Source organism: Triturus cristatus, chromosome 7 (assembly GCF_964204655.1).
Source record: "Triturus cristatus chromosome 7, aTriCri1.1, whole genome shotgun sequence".
Classification (NCBI taxonomy): domain Eukaryota; kingdom Metazoa; phylum Chordata; class Amphibia; order Caudata; family Salamandridae; genus Triturus; species Triturus cristatus.
Window position 1 is genome coordinate 323626225 of NC_140590.1, and position 20412 is coordinate 323646636.

General features: G+C 45.3%; 1 protein-coding gene across 3 annotated transcripts in view; it reads left to right on the forward strand.

The window, feature by feature from the left end:
• The window catches only part of PRPF31 (pre-mRNA processing factor 31), a 173418-nt gene extending 160665 nt beyond the window's left edge, over positions 1–12753 (forward strand). For all 3 annotated transcript variants that reach the window (XM_085616415.1, XM_085616417.1, XM_085616416.1), the window contains one exon: positions 11738–12753. In XM_085616415.1, the coding sequence (XP_085472541.1) occupies positions 11738–11863 (126 nt within the window). In that variant the 3' untranslated portion in view covers positions 11864–12753. The remainder of the gene's footprint in view (positions 1–11737) is intronic.
• Positions 12754–20412: the final 7659 nt, after the last annotated feature.

Consider the following 20412-nt stretch of genomic DNA (forward strand, 5'->3'; position numbering starts at 1 on the left):
TGGCTAGTGACCTTGACTCTGTCCCTTCTGCTTGCAGGTATCCTCTCTTCTTGATCCCAGCCTTGGGATCCACCGGACACTCTTCACTGACTGCCTGTCAGCAACTTTCCTTCAGGCATCCATAGAAGCCCACGACGAAACCCGACGCAAGTTCACACCTATGCACCCGCAGCCCGTGGGCTAGGTAACTTGGGTACTTCGGTGCTCACAAGGGTAGTGCCTATCCTAGCGTCTAGTTTCCGAGTCTTGACTCTCTAGCTGCTTCAGAAGTGTCCTTAAACTGTTAATTTCTAACTGCTAGTAATTCTATCGACTTTTACGCATTACGCGTGAGTGTTTCCACTCTGCACCTGAATCCCGTGGGCCTCCCACTTCCTAACTATTGCTAGTGTAGTGTAGCCCCAGCGATTCCCTAGGCCTAGGCCTATTCTATTTCCGTGACAGTGGTCCTTATACCACTTCTTTAGTATATGGTTTGCGTGGCCCCTAGGGCTTAACTGTATTACTTACCTGTGTGACTTAATGTATGCTTAAATAAGACTGTGTTGTACTTACCTCTAATCTCATAAAGAGTGCTGAGGGTTTGACTAGAATAAATACACTTTATTTATCTGTTGTGGTGTCCTTTCATTTGGTATTAAAGGGATTATATATGGTATCACAGCTGGCTTCACATGCCATTCAGAGTTTAGCCTAAGACTGCTCTTGTCCATGCTACCACTAGGATAGCTGGTCTATAAGGTTGACTTTACAACCAATCACCATAAGGGTTGTTTGGACTGATATAAGGTGTACACTAGAACTAGTGACATCATACATCAGGCCAACTTCTCACAGAAAGGTCTCCCACTCACTAAACAAAGTATCTCTCGTTGGACCTCCGCAGCTTTTACTTTTTGTCACCAGCAAGCGGGGCAGCCCCACAGTTCGAGCCCATTCCACAAGGGCAATCTCTACTTCAATGGCACTTTTTGCAGGTGTGCCCATTGCGGACATTTGCAGAGCGGCAACATGGAAGACGCCGCATACATTTACCAAGCATTACTGCCTGGACACGGAACTCATGAAAGATGCTGCAGTGGGTCAAGCGGTGCTCCGTCATCTATTTCATTAGAGGTGAGCCCTTCCTTTGATCCCACCATCCTTTCTTCTATACGCACATTTCTCTAGTGTTTTATTCTTATGCTATTTCATTGTTTTTGGTACTTTCTATTTTCACATTGATATGTTATCTGGTGAATTCATATATACTGTACCTTTCGAAATGTGCTTATCATTGCTTACTACTTTGATTCAGGCATGTGAATCTATGAAAGCTACCCTAATACTGGATAAGGAATGCGTTACTTACCTGTAACTGCGATTATCCAGTATTGGTATCTTTCATAGATTCACATGTAACCCACCCACCTCCCCTGGAAGGACTCTCTTGGGTCTCTGTGATACAACTACTTCGGACTGTGCTTAAGAAAATCTGAGGGACTGGAGCTCCTTCCAGGAAGGTTCTAGAGGGTGGTGATAGCTGATTGGCTCCTCTCCAAAGTTTGGTCCTTTTTTACAAAAGGACGTGGATATGTGTGAGAAGTTGGCCTGGTATATGCTGGTCACTAGTTATAGTGGCCACCTTGCACCAGTGCATTTCGACTCTTATGGTAGATGGGTTTAAGACAACCTTTGAAAGAAAGCTATCAAGTGGTAGCTGTGGATAGCAGCCTTCAGGCTAAGTCTCAGAGGAATGTAAAGCAGCTTGTTTTACCTTATAATCTCTTGAATCACTTAATGAAAGGACACCACACAGGTTAGGGGGGGGTTGGTGTGTGTGTGTGTGTGTGTGTGTGTGTGTGTGTGTGTGTGTGTGTGTGTGTGTGTGTGTGTGTGTGTGTGTGTGTGTGTGTGTGTGTGTGTGTGTGTGTGTGTGTGTGTGTGTGTGTGTGTGTGTGTGTGTGTGTGTGTGTGTGTGTGTGTGTGTGTGTGTGTGTGTGTGTGTGTGTGTGTGTGTGTGTGTGTGTGTGTGTGTGTGTGTGTGTGTGTGTGTGTGTGTGTGTGTGTGTGTGTGTGTGTGTGTGTGTGTGTGTGTGTGTGTGTATTAGTGTGTGTATTACTAGACACGCTCTACTAATCTCTTTATGAGATTAGAAGTCAAGGACATTTCACAACAAATTAAGCACTTGTATGGCTGGGGCCCTAGGGGCGTACCAGACCATATACTAAAAAAGAGGTATAAGAAGAACGACTTGAGAAGGCCTAAGGTCTTCAGAAGCGCTGGGGCCTCACTAATCCACCCAAGGCAGGTACGGAAAGGACCCACGGGAGACGCATGCAGTGTGATAACACAGCCGCGGATCCCAATTGACTTCAATGGAGCAAGTCGCAGTTGGAATTTTAAAGATTTAGGATACTTCGGGAGAGTCTACAAGCAAATCACTTACAGGGTAAGTAGTTCTAGAGCCAACACACACAGGAGCACCAGAGTACTCTAGTTACCTCACCCAGGGAAGCCGGGTGCATAGGTGTCTTTTGGTTTCGGGTCACGGCGTCGTTTTCAATGGGAGCCAAAGAAGACTTGCTGCTTGTGAAGGCAGGAGAAGTGTCCGATGGAATCCAAGGCTGGATTCTGAAGAAAGAAGACCTGAAAGCAGAGGAGACAGTGTTTAAAGTCACTTGCCAGTGACCCGGGGCCAGGAAGATGGTTGCCCACAGCTGTCGGGTGATTTCAGGTGATCACGGGTGTCTAAGACTCTTAAGCCACGAGATCCAGGAGGCGTCGACGACGACCAGGAGCTGGATTCGGAGTGTCCCACGAAGTCTGCAGCTTACTGAGGTGTCGGCAACCGGATTGGAGCCAACAAGCCTTTGTAACAGCAGGACTCTTGGAATGTGAAGAAAGTCAGTGGTGCAGACCAGCAAGATCTGAGGGACTCACCCAGCGAGGGTAAGTCAGGGCAGGCCTGGAGCAACCAGGGGAGCCCTTTGGTTCTGTAGAAAAGTCTTCAGGGGACCCGCAAGGGATCACGAAGACTCCTCGGGAGGATTCACTTCACAGGAGCCCACGGTCACTCGGGACGAGGTAGGCCACTGATTTTCGGTGGAAATCCTGCTGAAGGCTTGGACCACACGTGGTCCAATGCACAAGTTTGTAGAACGTCGTGAAGGGGTTGCACTCGACAATAGTGCACGGTAACCGGCTATTGCTGTTCCTCGTCACTCGTGGGGTCCACTCGCCTCAGTTTTGCTGGGGACTCACAATGGCTGTCGAGGTCAGGAAATCCACTTCCGGGGCTGCAGAGACTTCGGACTCCGGCGGGAGCGGGAAACTTTGCGACCGTTGATGCAAAGTTTTGGTGCCTGCCAAGCAGGGGAGTCACTCCTCGACTCCAAGGGAGATTCTTCAGTCTTCCAAAGGTAGTGGAACGTCGAAGGTCCAGGATTATTCTTCAGAGCGTCATCTAGGGATATCTAGTTTGCAATGGCAAGGGTTCCCTAACTTATACTAAAAGAAAGGGAGGGACTAGCTCTATGACCACTCCTATGGGAGGGTCAGGGGAGTGGGTGGCTACACCCACTTCCCTTTGTCCAGTTTCGCGCCAGAGCAGGGGCTGGTAGCCCCTGAACTGGTTTGAGCTGGCATATACACAGAGGAGCCTGCTGCTCCCCCAGTGCAGGACTTTAAAGCACTCTAGGAGCTAGGAGTGCACCCACCCAGCCCCAATACAATAAATCCTGTCTGGAAGGTGGTTACACCTCCCTGTGACAGGATGCCTATTGTTGGGCCTACTCCACTGCGGGTTTCAGTCAGCAGCAGGAGGGCAGCCCAGTGTCTGTGCTGGTGGCATCCATTTTGTGATGCCAGGGCTCTTCAGGATTCTACCGTGTTTCCACAGTAGGTACGTGTCTTCCCCTCTAGAAGGGTGGGATCATACTCCCACACCAGTTACTGGTGTTGGGGGTATGATTCCAAAGCGTTTGACACAAAACACGACATGTCTTGATGAAGCCATGCCAAAGTTAGCATTTACCGCTAGGTTATAATGCACTTAAGAGTATATGGTTTAACCACATCCACAAACAGCCACAGAGAATGGACTCTGGGAGCTGCAGAGGGGCTCTGCTCAGGCAGAGGCACCCCCTCACATGGAAACCAAGCACCCTGCCCTCAGGATTGTTAGGGCCTGCCTTAGGGGTGACTGATCGGTTTATAAGTGTGTGTGTGTGTGTGCGAGTGTGTGCGAGTGTGTGTGTGTGTGTGTGTGTGTGTGTGTAAGGTGAGATATAGGGAACCTATACCTCAGTGAGGAGTGCTAACACAACCTCACCCAGGCTACAGTAGCAGGCCTGTGGTGTCAGATTTAGTCTGCTTCCCAGGGGTGGCATATTACATGCTTCAGCCCCTGGTAGGCCTGTGAAGTACCTACGCCCTTGGTACCTAAGGTACCAAATACTAGGGGCTCATACGGTACCACAGTATCCAATCACTAGTGCACCTAATATGCACTCCAAGTTGTTTAGAGAACAGAGAGGCTGGGGCCCTGATTAGCAGGGTCCCAGCCAGACTATAGCCAGAAACCAGTGTAAACATCAGAAAAAAAAGTGGGGCAACATAAGTGCAGATCCTACTCTCCTACAATATGTTACTAAGGTGTGAGGCCCTTGGCCTATTACTCTATATGTCTAGTGAGACATTACTTTATTTATGTACCGGGAACTCCCATCCCGATGACGGGGAATGATTCAGGCATGTGAATCTATGAAAGATACCAATACTGGATAACCGCAGTTACAGGTAAGGAACGCATTCCTTTGGTGTCCTCTTGTGGCGTTGACGGGCTTCCTCCTGAAGGGCTCACCTTTGGTCGCCATTTTCAGGTTCTTTTTTTTCGCCTTTGGGTGTGGATCGATAGTAAAGGAGCTCCCGAGATTGGAGAGAAGAATCGACGAAAAATAAGAAAAAAACTTCTGCGGGGGCTCCCTGTGTGCGGTAATGGAGAATACTCCGTTCAAGTTGTGCAAAAATTGTCACCACAAGTACGCTCAAAAGGATCAGCATCCGGTCTGCAACCTTTGCCTACTGCTGGATCACTGAAGCGAGGACTGCAACGCGTGCTCCAACTTCACCCCAAAGACGTTGAGGGTGAGAGAAAGACCGAGAAAAGTCAAATATACCATGCAAGGACCACCACCATCGCTTTGAGACCTGGGCCTCTTGAGCGAAGAGGAGGACCATGTCACCGAAGAGCCGGAAGGCGACTAGGACAGACGTTTCAGTCATGGAGGTCGAGAAGAAGTCTTCGAAGGAGGTAAGAGGCATTGACTTAAAAAAAAAAAGTAGTCTCGAAAAACACAAACTCTGCGTCAAAGCACTCGACGACTGCAGTTGCATCCAAAGACAAATACTCCGTTGGATCCTTGGACATGAACTCAGTGACGGCAAAGACCCTCGAAAGATCCAAGACGTCAAAAGACAGTCAGGAAAAAGACGCCTCGGTGTAGAAAAAGACCAAAACAGGTTTCGACACCCAGATCGGCGTCGACCAGCACAAACAGGAAAGCTGAAGGTCTCAACGCCAAAAAACACGTGGCTGAGAAGGAGAAGAAAGGGAAAAGGCTGGAAGCAGAAATGGCAAGTATTTTACAACGTAAAAAAGATGTCGACCAAAGCTTGAAACAATTCAAGATACTGCCGAAAAGTACAATCTAAGTGGAGAAGGTCGTCGGAGGAATTAATGCCTCTGACAACATCCAAGCCGCTCGTCGAAGAATTCTTCTTCGGACAAGAGGGGGAAGACTAAGAACACACATATGCTGTTTCGGCGATCTCAGACTGAAGACCTGTAATGGCAAGATCTCGACGCAGAATCACCTGAGGAGGCTGTTGAAACCTATCCTTCGAGGCCATCACCACCAGATGACATTGGGATGTATAATCGGGTGATTTAAAAGGCTGCTGAAACATATGAAGTGCAGCTGGTGGAAGAAAAACCCCAATCATGTTTTCTATTAGAGACTTTGATGCCAACACAATCCAGAAATAATTTCCTTCCAATGCTGCCAAGTGTATTGGATCAGGGAAAGGATGCATTTAAAGAGCCTGCAACATGCAAAGCTATCACACCAAGAGCAGAAAAGAAGTACACTCATTCTTCTAAAGACCCTATATACATCAGAGTGTCTATACCAGCTGACTCTATTACTTCCACAGCTAGGAAAAGAGCTAATGTACCAACCACAGTGGATACACCTCCAGACAAGGAAAGCAAAAGGATGGACCTTGTCGGGAGAAAGGTAGACAAAAGTGCAGCAAACCAATGGTGCATAGCTAATTCAAATGGATTACTAAACAGACCTGCTTATCAACATTGGGAAGAGGCAGGGGAACTGTTAAAGAACCTACCTGAACAGTTCCAAAGAAGACCTAGACACTTGGTGGAAGAGGGTAAAAACATTGCTAACACATGTTTAAAGTCCACCCTAGATGCTGCAGACAGATCAAGCAGACAAATGAAGTCGCATTTGTATAGCGCATAGCTACCCTGAGGCCTCCTAGCGCTTTGCGGAGCCGAGAACTGTAATGCGAGGGGTTTGTACTATTATGCTGAGAGGAAAAAATGCGTTTTAAGAAGTTTCCGGAATGTCAGCAGGTCGGGTTCACCCCGGAGCACAGAAGGAAGGGTGTTCCAGAGGTTGGAAGCATTTAAAGAGCATGATCGCCCACCCCATCTAGATCTTTGGACCTTTTTGGAGGTAGCAAGAAAGGCAGAGCTGGAGCGGAGGGTTCTGGCAGGATGATGGGGAGTGATCAAAGATTGAAGTATGGGGGGGTCCTGAATCCATAGAGCCTTGTGAGCCAGACATAGGGCCTTAAAGTGAATCCTGGCTTGTATGGGCAGCCAGTGGAGATGTCTCAAAGCAGGCCTAGCTGAGTGTCTACGAGGGATCTGAAGCAGTAGACGCGCCGCACAGTTTTGGATCACTTGGAGTTTGTGGAGAGTGGACTGGGGGGCACCCAAATAGAGAGCATTCCCGTAGTCCAGACGCAATAGAATCAGGGCCTGCACCATGATTCTCCTTGCTTGGAAAGGTAATAAGGGGAGGATCTTCCTGAGCATCCGCATTAGTCCAAAGCAGGTGGCAGAAAGCTTAGTGGCTTGATGGTTGAAGCAGAGAGTGTTATCCAGCCACACCCCAAGACTTTTACCTGGGGCTTAGGAATGGGCATGGGGCCGAGACAGGGTGGCCACGTGAAAGAAGAGGGAGATGAAGAATTTTTGCCCAGGAACATAAGTTCCGTTTTGTGTGCGTTTAGTTTGAGGTGGGAGTGGTTCATCCAGTGGGCGACCTCTTGTAAACAGACACCCAGCGTGCTGGAGGAACCTTCGGGGTGGTTTAGTGCCACCACCAGTTGGGTGTCGTCCGCATAGGTAATGATTTTTATGCCATAAGGGACGACTATCTCAGCAAGCGGGGCCATATAAACATTGAAAAGTGTAGGGCTTAAAGAAGAGCCCTGCGGGACCCCGCAGCTGAGAGGCCAACTGTTGGATGACGTGGACCCCTCGAACACTTGGAATGTACGGTCTTTGAGAAAGGACTGGAACCAGGTGAAGGCCCCCTTTCTTACACCCAGGTTCGCCAGACGCTCCAGCAAGATGTTATGATTAACGGTGTCGAAGGCGGCACTGAGGTCCAGCAGGATGATGGCTGCCGAGCCGCCTCGGTCCATGAGTCTTCTGGCTTCTTCTGTCACCGCAAGCAGGGCCGTCTCGGTGCCCAACTGGGGACGAAACCCTGTTTGAGACACATGCAGTAAGTCATTAGTTTCCAGATAATTAGTTACAGTAGAGTTAATGTGTTTTTCAATTAGCTTACTCAGCCATGGAAGGAGAGAAATGGGGCGGTAGTTAGCCAAGTTAGAATGATCCAGATTAGGTTTTTTCAGAAGGGCTCTGACTTGGGCACATTTCCATGCCCTGGGGACAGTGCCTGACATGATGGAGGAGTTTAGTATGTCTAGAATGGCTGGTCCAATTGTATTAAAAACATGGGAGAGATGTTGAGGGGGGGCGGGATCAGTAGGGGAGCCGGAGATTACAGTCGACATAAGGGAGTCCAAGGACTTAGTGTTGATTAAAGGGAATTCTTCTAAAGAGAACTTGGTGTTAGCCAGTGTGCAAAAAAACATGGGGTCAGGTTTATAGGGGGTGAACGACAACAGATCAAATTAATTTTGTTAAAGAAATATTCTGCTAGGTCGTTACATCGTTGTGGGGCTTCCTCCTCTCTGAGGGGTTCCTGTGGTAAGGAAATTAAAGTTTTGGCAATGCGGAAAATCTCTTTAGGGGCATTGGCAGCTGCATTGATTTTTCCCTCGTAAAATTTTGATTGTGCCAGTTTGATCTCGGCCTTGTAGGTCCGTATAGAGTCTCTGTATTCTTTTTTCCTAATTGTGTCGTAGTTCTGTATCCATCTTCTTTCCTGTTGGCGACAGGTCTGTTTAAGGATTCTTAATTGAGGAGTGAACCAAGGGGAGGTTTTTACCCTGGCTTTTTTACGCGAGGGTGTCATTGGGAGCAGCGAGTTCAGGGAGTTAGTGATCCAAGAGTTGAAATTGCTGTTGGCCACTTCTGGGTTAGAAGCGCCCAGGGGTCTGGATGTATTAAGAGCCTCTATCCATGTGTTGACCTCCAGATTTGACCATTTCCTCTCAAGGGTCAAGGAAGACTTAGTCAAAGGTTTAAAATCCCAGGTTTCCCAATAGAGGGGGACTAACGAGTGGTCTGTCCAAGGGAGAGGGATGGGGGTCCCGGCCGTAAGCTTCTGGTCGTTACTGAAGACTAGGTCAAGAAGATGACCTTTGTCATGGGTAGGGGCAAAGCCTATCTGCTTAATTTGGAGCGCGGCTAGGCAAGAGGAAAGCTCTAAAGCCATTTGGTTGGACGGGTCATCCATGTGAATATTGATATCACCAAGAATTGAGAAGTTTGCTGATGACAATGCTAGGTCTGCTACAAATGAAGGGAGGGAGATAAGAAATTGGCCCATAGGACCCGGAGGACGATAAATCAGAAGACCAGAAAAGGTACAAATTGATGCGATTTCCAGGGAGAACTGCATACTTTCGCAGTCCGGTGGGCCAGTCGCGGAGGAGCGGCATCTAATACTGTCTTTGTAAATTATAGCCAGCCCCCCACCTCTTGTGATTTTACGATCGACTCTCTGTATACCGTAACCAGTGGGAAGGGTTTGAGTGACAACAGGGTCAGAGCCTTCATGGAGCCAGGTTTCGGTGAGAAAGAGGGCGTCGGGTTTGAGGTCATCTAGCAGAAGATTGATTTCCGTTGAGTGTTTAGAAAAGGAACGGCAGTTCAGCAGGAGAAAATAATGTGGAGGAACAGTGCGGGAGATCTCCTTCCCGCTAGGCGTAAAGCTAAAACTGCAGGAAGGACATCTGGAGAGAGAGAGAGCAATGTCCATAGTATGCAGACAATTACTATTGAGATCTCTTTTTAGGGCCATAAGAGCCTGGGTGCTGTAGCGGATAGTAGTAGGGGGACGAGCAGGGGTCGTGGCCCCTGGTCCCGGACGGGCGCAGACGGGCTTGCCTTTGGCGCGCCTTCAGCGCGCCGCCGGCGCGCGTCCGCTCCGCGGGTGATTTGGCATCTGAATATGTAGCCAGGCAACGCAGGAATTCACTCCCAACCTGACCCGGAAGTAGCCAGCCTCCCGAGTAGCTCCACGCAGCCCTCCGCTCAACGGCACTTTGCCGAGTCGGACCGGGGCTAAGGAGCACTCGGGGAGGAGGAGTCACAGCCCAGAATGTGCAAGAGTGCAAGTGCAAATATGCGGATAGCAGCGTAAAGTTCAGGAAAGGTATCACAGAAAGGAGGCGCGCATGGCTGAGAATATCGGGTTTCAAGCCAGAACTGCAAAGCAATATCATAAACTCACCATTCAATGGCGAACAGCTGTTTGGAAGTGTGGTTGACAAACTCAATCAATTAAAGGACAACGAGACGGCAAGGTCCATGGACGCCCTACAATTCAGAGGCATGCATTAGGGGCACACCCTCAAGAAGACCAGCAGGTAGAAGTACCCACCAACCTACTACCTCACATCAAACTTACCAACAAACCTACTTCGGACCAAGCCAGGGGCAGCAGCGAGGTCAGCAGCAGAACTGGCAGTATCAATAAGGAAGGCAATCCTTTCAAGGGCGTCCCAGTGGCAGAGGCCAGCCACAAAGAGGTGGACCACAACTAAGTGACTGCATTCAAAAACATGCACACTCACCAAGAACAGTGAGTGTGCCCACAATAACTCAACCTATACAAAAACAACATCCTATAAGTTTAGAGTTCCTCTAACCTACAACACCAGTAGGAGGCAGACTAAAATATTTCCTTCAAAAATGGAAGGATATCACTTCAGACAAATGGATTTTAAACATAATACAGTACGGTTACTGCATAGAGATAACAAAACAACCTCCAAACAGGAGACCAAACAAGAAGATACATTCAAAAAGAGAATTATCTCAGCTACTCCAAGAGGTGCAGGAACTTCAAAGGAAGCATGCAATTGAGCTTGTACCACACAAGGACAGTTTATTCCACGTACTTCCCAATTCCAAATGTAGACTGAGCATTACTCCCAATATTAGACCTGAGATTTCTAAACAAATTTATAAAAACACAAAGATTCAAGATGACTATACTGCAAGAGGTGATACCTCAAATGCAAAAAGGAGACTACATGGCTACCATAGACTTATAGGATGCATACTTACACATCCCTATGAACAGAACACACTAGAAGTTAAGATTTGTGGTCAACAAAACACATGACCAATTCAAAGTACTGGGATTCAGACTAAAATTTGCACCAAGAGTGTTCACACAGTGCCTAGCAGCAGTAGCCGCTCATCTAAGAAGGCAAGGGATTCATGTTTACCCCTACTTAGACGACTGGTTAGTGAGAGCAAACTCCTACAGTCTCTGCAAACAGCATATACAACAGGTGATAGAGACACTAGATCAACTCGGTTTTTCAATACATTGGGAAAAATCATCAACAGAGCCAGAACTCATAAGTGTTCTTGGGAGCAGGAATAAATACAGTGTTGGGAAAGGCGTTCCCAGGCAAAAGGCGATTTACCTTATTGAAGGAGACTCATCTATACCAGAAGGGGAAACCTCTGACATGAAAAATTAAGCAGCAGTCATGAAATGAGTGAACACTATAATATTAATGGCTGTGTGCTTTTTGGTTTCTTTCAAATTAGTCTGCTTCAAGACAGTATTTCCCTCTATCCTGCTGCCCACACTAATTGGGGAGGTCAAGTTTCTCCTGTGACCTAATGCTAGATGAGGGAAAAGATTTAGCCCACCTGGAATCACAAAAGGCAATGGGGACATAGACTTTTTTTCTTTAACAAGCCAGGGTTTTAGGAAGGAATGTTTACTTTCGATAAAACTTTATATTCTCACGGAATGTTAAAAAGCAGACTCAAGTGTGTGATACATATAATGTCTACGGTCTTTATTATGGCAAGTAAAGAATTCTTTAATACCGTGGCCGGGATTTACCTTAACGTGTTCATTTAGTCCTACAGGTTGCAGTTTTTGCTGATCCTTTTAAAGCTGTTCATCTTTTGTATGCTATATTTAAGTCTTTAAATTGTTGCTTTCATTTTCTTTTGTTTATCTTGGCTGTCTTCTATTTATTTTTTTGTCTTGTTTTTAGGGCCTGGAAATTGTTAACCCCCAGGCTGCAGAGAAGAAGGTGGCAGAAGCCAACCAGAAGTACTTCTCCAGCATGGCAGAGTTTTTGAAAGTGAAAAACGAGAAAAGTGGCACATTGACTCAATGAAGGGGCACACCACCTGGCCCGCAAGTGTGCAGGTGGGAGTTGTATCTCTCACTCTGGTTTAATGGGAGACTAGGAGCAGCTAGAGTCAAACATGGATAAACTAAAGGTGTTTCTGGACATCAACACTGGCGAGTTGTCTATCCTTTTCAGACATGTAGTCCTGTGATCTGAATTGGCAGGAGCTGTTTAGTCTAACTGCAACTGTGCAGTCACCTTATTTCAGACATGGCCAAAAAATATCTGCATTCCCTTCTCAGATAATGCATCCCAGTTTGTGGAATACCGTATATTTATTTGGATCAGACCGTTCAGTGATGCCAGCTATGAAGAAACATTTGCACTGAGTATCTGACTTGGACTTTTAAACATATGAGATAGTCTCATTTTACTGAGGGAATGCTACAGAATATAACTTAATTTCAAAAGGTGGATGACAAGGTAGGACCCTTTTTGGGGCTGTGCTAGAGGTTAAGTTAATTTTTATTTTCTACTATTGTAGAACAACATTTTTATGAAAAATGCTGAAATTATGGTTGTGCATCTACAAAGTGAAATGGCAGGTTGTGTTGTATATTGAACGGATTTTAAAGCTCTTGTTTCATTTATTTGTGTTTGGTTCTACCAGAGCCAGTATGAGTGACAGAAGTTGTGTTGTATGATACCATGTTCAACTGTGTGATATGTAGTGTTCAACAAGTGTGCAACATTCATTAACCTTGCTGCAACCAGACAATTCTCTGAACCTGTCTACTACTAGAATCTCCATGTAAATATGTTTCATTCTAATATTCAAATGTCAAGTCTTGAATGTGGTTCCACGAGAGTAAAGGTAACAGCTTAAGTCTGTATGATATGCACGTACTATAAATAAAGAGAATTTAGTATGTAAATTATTTTTTGTGCTGAACATATTGTCATTACAAAATTCCAGTTTGAGATATTAGCACAAATAAAAGGGCACCACTGAAAGTTGCCTTTTTAACTCCTTTTTAACTCCTTTCCGTTCTCTTTTTGCTTAATATAAGGCTATATGAAACATAAGTTGAGACTGAACAAAATATAGAGCGCACCCACAGAGATTAATACAGTCGCTTGGGGAACAGTTACCCTTCCGTTGCGCATATACGGCCTAGGACCTAGAGTAAAGCCACTAGAATTAGCTCTAATGTGGGAGGGTTTCTTATTTCTCTAGGCATTTTATAAACATTTGATAGCTTGTTACTCTTGGACAACTTTGCATCAAAGGGTTAAAGAACCATAACCCAGCACTTCAATTGCCCACTAACAATTTTTCCAGAGAATCCTCAATAAACAGAATTACATTTGTAGTCTTCTACAGCCCTGTTGATAAAATCCACAGATTGGGGCCCAAGTAGTGATGATGCAGGTATGATATGGCAGGATCTAATTAAGACCATGCCAATTAGATGCAAGTCAGACTTTATGGAAACCTCATTTAAGAAATCCTATTTTACAATATTCAAAGGGTTCTTGTAACCTTGAATTTATCCAGTGTTCAAAAGTATGTTTTCTGTTGAGTGGACTCTATTCATCCTGTTTTACTAAATTAATTTTATAATGCATAGTCATGCACCAGAAAAATGATACTAACACAACTTCTAATGGATACTTAAAACCGCAGATTCCACTTATTTTAAATATGTCCCAGGTGTCAGGCTGAATCTGGAAATTTTCAAGCAGTACTCCTGCTTGCCAGTAGGTGCCATTATCCGGCTCCACGCCGACATTGTTCAGCTCCAGAAGTGAAATGCACGGCCACATATAAGCACCACACGTGTGCCGACGTCTGTTCCTTCTTTTTCTGTGCCACCAAACATGCATCCAGAGCCACTCTTCGTCTCCAAAGTGACTGTTTCCTGCTGAAACTTTTACATAATTTTAACCAATCTGCAAGGGAAATATCGCCAACAAATATACTACAGGCTTGAAATTCTGCAGCGACTGTCACAAACCGTGACAGATCACCATCATGTATGTGACTGATGGTTAGGGTCACAACTCGACTCCAGGGCCTACAGTGAGTGCACCCATATGAACCCGAAGGCCATACTGGACTGTGATGCAAAGCTTTAAATTACCAAGCATCAGAAGGTCCAGTTCCTGAAGTCATTCACATGGCAGGTCATCGTCGTGGTCGAAATTCTCAGGCAAGTCCAAAAAGGAACCGAAGTCCAAGTGGCACTCTGCCCCTTCCTGCCACTCTACCTCCAGAGCAGAAGGTTTTTAGGGTGTAAAAGTGACTATCTTGCTCCTGGGCTCATGAGCGGATTCTGACTCTTGTCCAGATGCAACCCGAATTTCCAGACCTGTTTATGACTTCACAGCAAATGCAAGAATTCCGCAAAGCCATGCTGCGAAATTTTGGTACTTTACTCGCTCCCTCTATGATGTCTTTGGTTCCAAGGAACTATACGGTTCTCCACTGTGACCCCACTGGCAGACCATTCTTGGTGCCAGTTGGACACTCTGAACCCACTATGGGTTCCACATCAGCTCTGTTGATGGCAGCGATCCTGATACCAAGACCTGTGCATCAACCCTGTGTAACAAAGTAGCTCTGTATATACTGTCCCCAAATAGCTAAAGTGAGTCCACAGTCCCCAGAGGTTTGGCAGAGGCTAAAGTTAGATATAACCTTACTCTCTAAAGTGGTAGCTTGGTCAAGCAGTAAGGCAGTATCAGAGGACAGTGTAAAGCATTTGTTGTACACACTCAGTCAGCAAATGGTCTCACACACTCAAACTGCACTCTAGGCCAATGGTTTGTATATAAAAATATATAGTTGTTTTATTTTAGAACCAACAATAGGTATCAAAATATACTTTCTCAGATTGAGATGCTTTAGTTAAATACTTTTCAATAGGCAATAGACTTTTGAATACAATGGTTACAGTCACAATAGGCAACACAATTCAAAATTATAACATTGAGCTCAATGGGACTTTTTAAGTAAATGCAATTTCAGTTACTTTACGTATGATTTTCTTACTCTGGGTTGGATCCTGGATTCAACCCTGTTGCATTTCCTGTAAACAGTTGAAAGAAATCGTTTTTTTACCCAGGCAATTTTTAGTGGATATTTGTAAGTTTCAAAAATCGACACTTAGAAGAATTTCTGGCAGAAACCAGGCAATGTTATCCTATGGAGGAAAATAAAGTTATCGGTAAGTACGGTTGTAATTACTTTTCAGGGTCCGTGCTGGGCACCAAGATACAGCACTGGGATCTCTCCTGATAACAGGTGAGTAAATTTGTTTTCGTTATTCGGCTGATTTTAGATGAATATTTTAAAGTTTCAAAACTCGACACTCAAAAATTCTGCATGTTACCCTATGGAGGAAAAGTGAGTTATCGGCTTTTGGGTAAGTACTCGACTGGCAGAGTTAAGGTTCTGGGCATAGACTCGGGGGTCTCCCAGGGTCAGGTAGGTACAGTTGTTACACCCTCCACGGCACAGGGGCAGCCGGATGCAGAGAGAGTTAGGCCCAATATTCTAATAGCAGCAACGGCGGGCCCTTCTTGCCGCACCTCACATCAGTTCTAAACAAGAGTAATCGTCGTGCAATCAACCCCCTATGCCAGCCGTTGAGCGGCGTTACTGTGTTCCAGATCAAAGCAGAAAAAAAGAGAAATGGGGGTGCACGTATCTAGCACGTATCTAGCAATCCAAAGAACCAAAATATAATTTTCAAATGTCCTCTTTATTTGAAAAAGATTTTTTTGAGAGTAATAAGAAATGGTCAGCAAACGCGTTTCATTCCCTCAAGGGGAACTTCATCAGGGCTTTACTTAATGTTTCCACTCTTCATAACATTTCCAAGATAACACGAAGAGTTCATGAGAAGCAGTCTATTTAACATGAGCCTCGAATTCCGGTAGTGTCTCGAACAAAATCCTCAGTAATCCGGCGTGTTCATTGATCGAGTAAAGCCCTGATGAAGTTCCCCTTGAGGGAATGAAACACGTTGGCTGACCATTTCTTATTACTCCCCAAAAAATCTTTTTGAAATAAAGAGGACATTTGAAAATTATATTTTGGTTCTTTGGACTGCTAGAGTTAGGCCGAATGTTAGCCTATGGCGGGCAGGGGGCCTTTGGTTGGTGGCTGCTTGCAGGCAGGCCACGCGGCTGTGGGAGCCGGGCTCCTGGTCACTCACTCAGGGCAAGTGGGGAAGAAAAATAGGACAGAGGTTGCACTCCCAGGGGCACTCGGGCGGCTGGGTGCAGGGTGCTTTTGAGCCGTCGGGTGCTCAATGGATTTCTTTTTTTTTTTTATTTCAAATCATTTTTATTAAAGTAATAGAGACAATACAATAACTCTTCCGTACACAAGGTTCAAAATAGTCATGTCCATCACATACAGATACAAAAATAGAAAATGAATAGCAAGACAAATGAAATAAAGAAAACCCTTTCCAGCTCGCATCATCAATATACAGGTACATCCCTAGTTACATTGCTCAATGTGTGGGCGCAGCGCCCCTGGACTCAAAAGGTCAACCACGCCTCAGCTCACAATAACCCCAATCAGAGGGACCAACTACAGTATACCTCTCAAGGTGGCTCATAATGAAAGGAGGATGCATCCAATGATTTCCAAAGATTTTTGTTAGAAGGGCTCCAGGCAGAAGCCTGCAGAGCCGGATTACTAGACCCCCCTCAGGAAAGATAACCACTCCTGCCAGATTTTAAAACTCACTTCAGTCGCATTTTTCCATTTGCAAAGAATCACTTTACATGCCATTGTTAACATTAAATCCAACAGCTGGCGATCTTGGTCTGTTGTTATTTGCGGATCCAGTGCCCCCAGAATAACGTAAACAAATTCCTGTACAGGTTTTATCTTAAAAACGTGAGAAATGCAATCAAATATCTTCCCCCAGTAATCCCCTAATGAAGGACAGGAAAATAGCATGTGCGCAAGGTCACCAGTACCTGATTGACAGTTCCAGCACAGAGTCTCTTAATTTACATCTAAATAGCCTGTCAGGCGTCCAAAAGGCCCTGTTGAGGAGCATATACTTCGTCTGAAATAGGATGGGTGAGACTTTATGTGTAAGTGCTAACTTATGAATCACTTCCCAGTCAAAAGGTATGCCTGTTAGATTTGGCTCAGCCTCCCATACGACCTCCACCCTTTTGTGTTTTTTCATGGGTAAAGGCAACAACATTTTATACACCTTCGACACAAAGTGGCCAGCATGTACCAGTCGTGGGATATGAAGTGATAGCCATGGGACATAAGGAGAGAAGTTACTCGCTGTCAGCATCGACTTAAGTTTTAGGAAATCATAAAAATCCATCGGGGTAAGATCATACCGGTGCTGTAAGGTCGAGAATGGCAGCGGAGCCTTATCATCATATAAGTCCCACACCAAATTAATGCCCTTCCTAGACCGAAACTCCCAGAATATACTACTACCCTTATGTTTAAGACGGGCATTCCTCCACAAGGACATAAACGATGACCTGGCAAATGTCAACTTTGTTTTATGTGTTTGGTCGAGTCTAAGTAAGGCCCTTCTAGTATTCAGCATGATATATTTAGAATGAGGTAGGTGTGACAGGTCCATCGTGAGAAGGGCCTCCAAAGGCGCATGGTCCACTAGAGTCTCCTCAATATTAATCCATAGTGGTGTATCCGCAGGGGATTTTAACAGCCACTGAGCACCTTGTTTGCACAGAAAAGCTGTCTGATGGCACCTGAAGGAGGGGAGACCCAGACCACCTTTGTCTTTTGCTAATAGTAATTTCTTCAGTGAGACTCTGGCTTTCTTGCCCTGCCACAGGAAACTCCCAAACAGCTGATCCACCTTAGTAACAAAAGCATTAGAGAACGTCATAGGGAGCATACTGGCCAGATAGTTGACCAACGGGGTCGACATCATTTTAAGCGTCTCAGCTCTACCCCACCAGGAGAGAAATTTTGGAGACCAACCTTCCAGTAATGTAGAAATCTTTTTCAGAGTCAAATCTTCATTTACTCTCAGAGTAGAGATCAAATCCTTATCAAAATCCAGCCCCAGGTATTTAAAACACCGAGGCTGCCATGTAAGTCCAGAATCTCCGATAATCCCCTTGTCCCCAACACTATTCAAAAGTTTGACCTCCGTTTTATCTTTATTGAGTTTATATCCAGAGACTCTGGAAAATTCCTCAATGTCAGTCATGAGCGCCGGAATTGCCTCTTCTGCTCTTTCCGACACAATAAGCACATCGTCCGCATAAGCCGTTAGTTTTACAGTGCAATCTCCAAACGGTATACCCGCTATATTGGGATCATGCCTTATATGATATAAGAACGGTTCAATTGCCAACAAGAACAGTGAGGGTGACAGGGGGCAACCCTGACGCGTGCCTTGCTGTAAACAAAAGGACGAGGAAAAGGATCCACCAGCCCTAACACGTGCCGAAGGGCAGCAGTAAAGGGACATTACCAGTCTAGTGAATGACTCCCCTAAGTTGAATTTACAGAGAACAGCGCGGAGAAAGGACCAATCAACCTTATCGAATGCCTTTTCAGCATCTAGTGTTATTGCTGCAGTCGGTGTGTCTAAAAGTTTCGCTTTTTCTAATACGTGCGCCAAAATCCTTGTATTGTCACTGGACAACCGGTTTTTAAGGAAGCCTGCTTGGGATGGGTGGATCAGCTGTGGGAGAACCCCCTGGAGGCGGGCGGAGAGTATCATGGCCAATAGTTTGCAATCAATATTAATCAATGAAATCGGCCTATAGTTTTTCGGTAGCGAAGGGTCTTTCCCATCTTTAGGAAGTACAGCAATTATGGCCTCTGCCAAAGTACCTCTAACCTCACCCGATTTATTAATACCTTGAAATAGCTGTAGGAGGGGTTCGACCAAAAGGGAGGGGAAGGTTTTATAAAATTTTGCAGTGAATCCGTCAGGGCCCGGGGCTTTCCCTACTTTTAGTCGTTTAATTGCAATCTCTATCTCTGAAGAGCTAATTGGGCCATTTAGACTGACCCGGTCCTCATCCGAAAGCTGTGGGAGTTCGCACTCATCTAAGTATTCCTTAATTCTAGATTCCTCTACCGCCTCATTTTTTGCATAAAGGTCCTCGTAGAAAACTCTAAACACCTCCGTTATTTTGTCAGGGTCTGAATGCGAGTGTCCCAATGCATCTTTAATGACACTAATAGAGTTCTTCTGAACCTTGAACTTCAAGTATGAGGCTAGGGACTTTCCAGCCTTATTAGACTCACAAAGCTTAAACCGCCTACCCTTGTCAAGCCAGACTCCCGCTCTCTCACTGACTATTTTATTATACTCATATTTTTTATTCGCCAACGCAGCAAGAGATACCTCATCCCTATCTTTTAAATGTCTAATCTCTAGATTCCTAATGTCCATCTCCAAAGCCTCCAACTTCTCATTATAAGATTTATTCATCTCTGACCTAATTTTGATACACACTCCCCTTATAGTACTTTTCAGAGCCTCCCACCTAATGAGATCGGACGTGTCCCCCTGTTTATTGATCTGAAGGTAGGAGGATATCGCCTCATGGATTGTGGACCGGTGTTTATCACTAGTTAGGATTTCATCATTCAACCGCCAAGATGTCTGACGAGAGGATGGTTTGACATTAGTGATTGATAATGAGATGCACGAGTGATCAGATAGTACACGAGGTTCAATTGTTGTAGATTCTAATCTAGGAACGCCATTCTGTGTAATAAGAAGAAAGTCAATCCGGGAATACGAGTCATGTGGTGAAGAATAAAAAGTATAATCCCTCTCAGTGGGATTCTGGAGTCTCCAAGTATCCACCAAGTTAAAGCGTTTGCACAGACTAAGAAAAGCTTTATGAGCTTTTGTTGACTTAAAGGTGCAGTGTGAGTCTCTATCTAAAGTTGCATCTATTGGAAGATTGAAATCCCCAGCTACTATATGCACCGCGTTGTCCGGAATAGTTTCAAGGTGCTTATTTAGTTTGTCCCAAAAGACCAAGTCGCTGGTGTTGGGGGCGTACACGCTAGTAACATAAAACTCTGTATTGTCCCTACTCATTTTGGCCGTGACCCATCTACCATCTGCACTGACTTCAGATGACAAGATCTCCACCTTAGATTTCCTCGCAACAAGTATCAGGACATCATTCTTTTTGTTCACAGCCTCAGCACCTACCACCTCATTATAAAATTTATTCCTCAGGTGGTAAAACTGCTTAGCCTCAAGTTTCGTCTCCTGGAGTAAAACAATATCACCCCTCAGTTTTTTAACATAATCTAAGATCTTCTGTCTCTTAACAGGCTGGTTCAGACCCTTAACGTTAAACGATAATACCTTCAATCTGTCCATATTGCATACTCCCATTGGAGAGCTAAGTGAGCTATTCAGCATCAGGAGGTTGCATCAACATCACAACTTGCATATACTCCACAATGTAAGCGCAGTAAAGCCGTAGTAGAGCCCAACACCACCCCCACCCATGAGCATTAAGAAGATGAAGATGAAGATCATGCAAGCCAGAGAAAACAAAAGCAAAAAACCAGGAACACATACCCC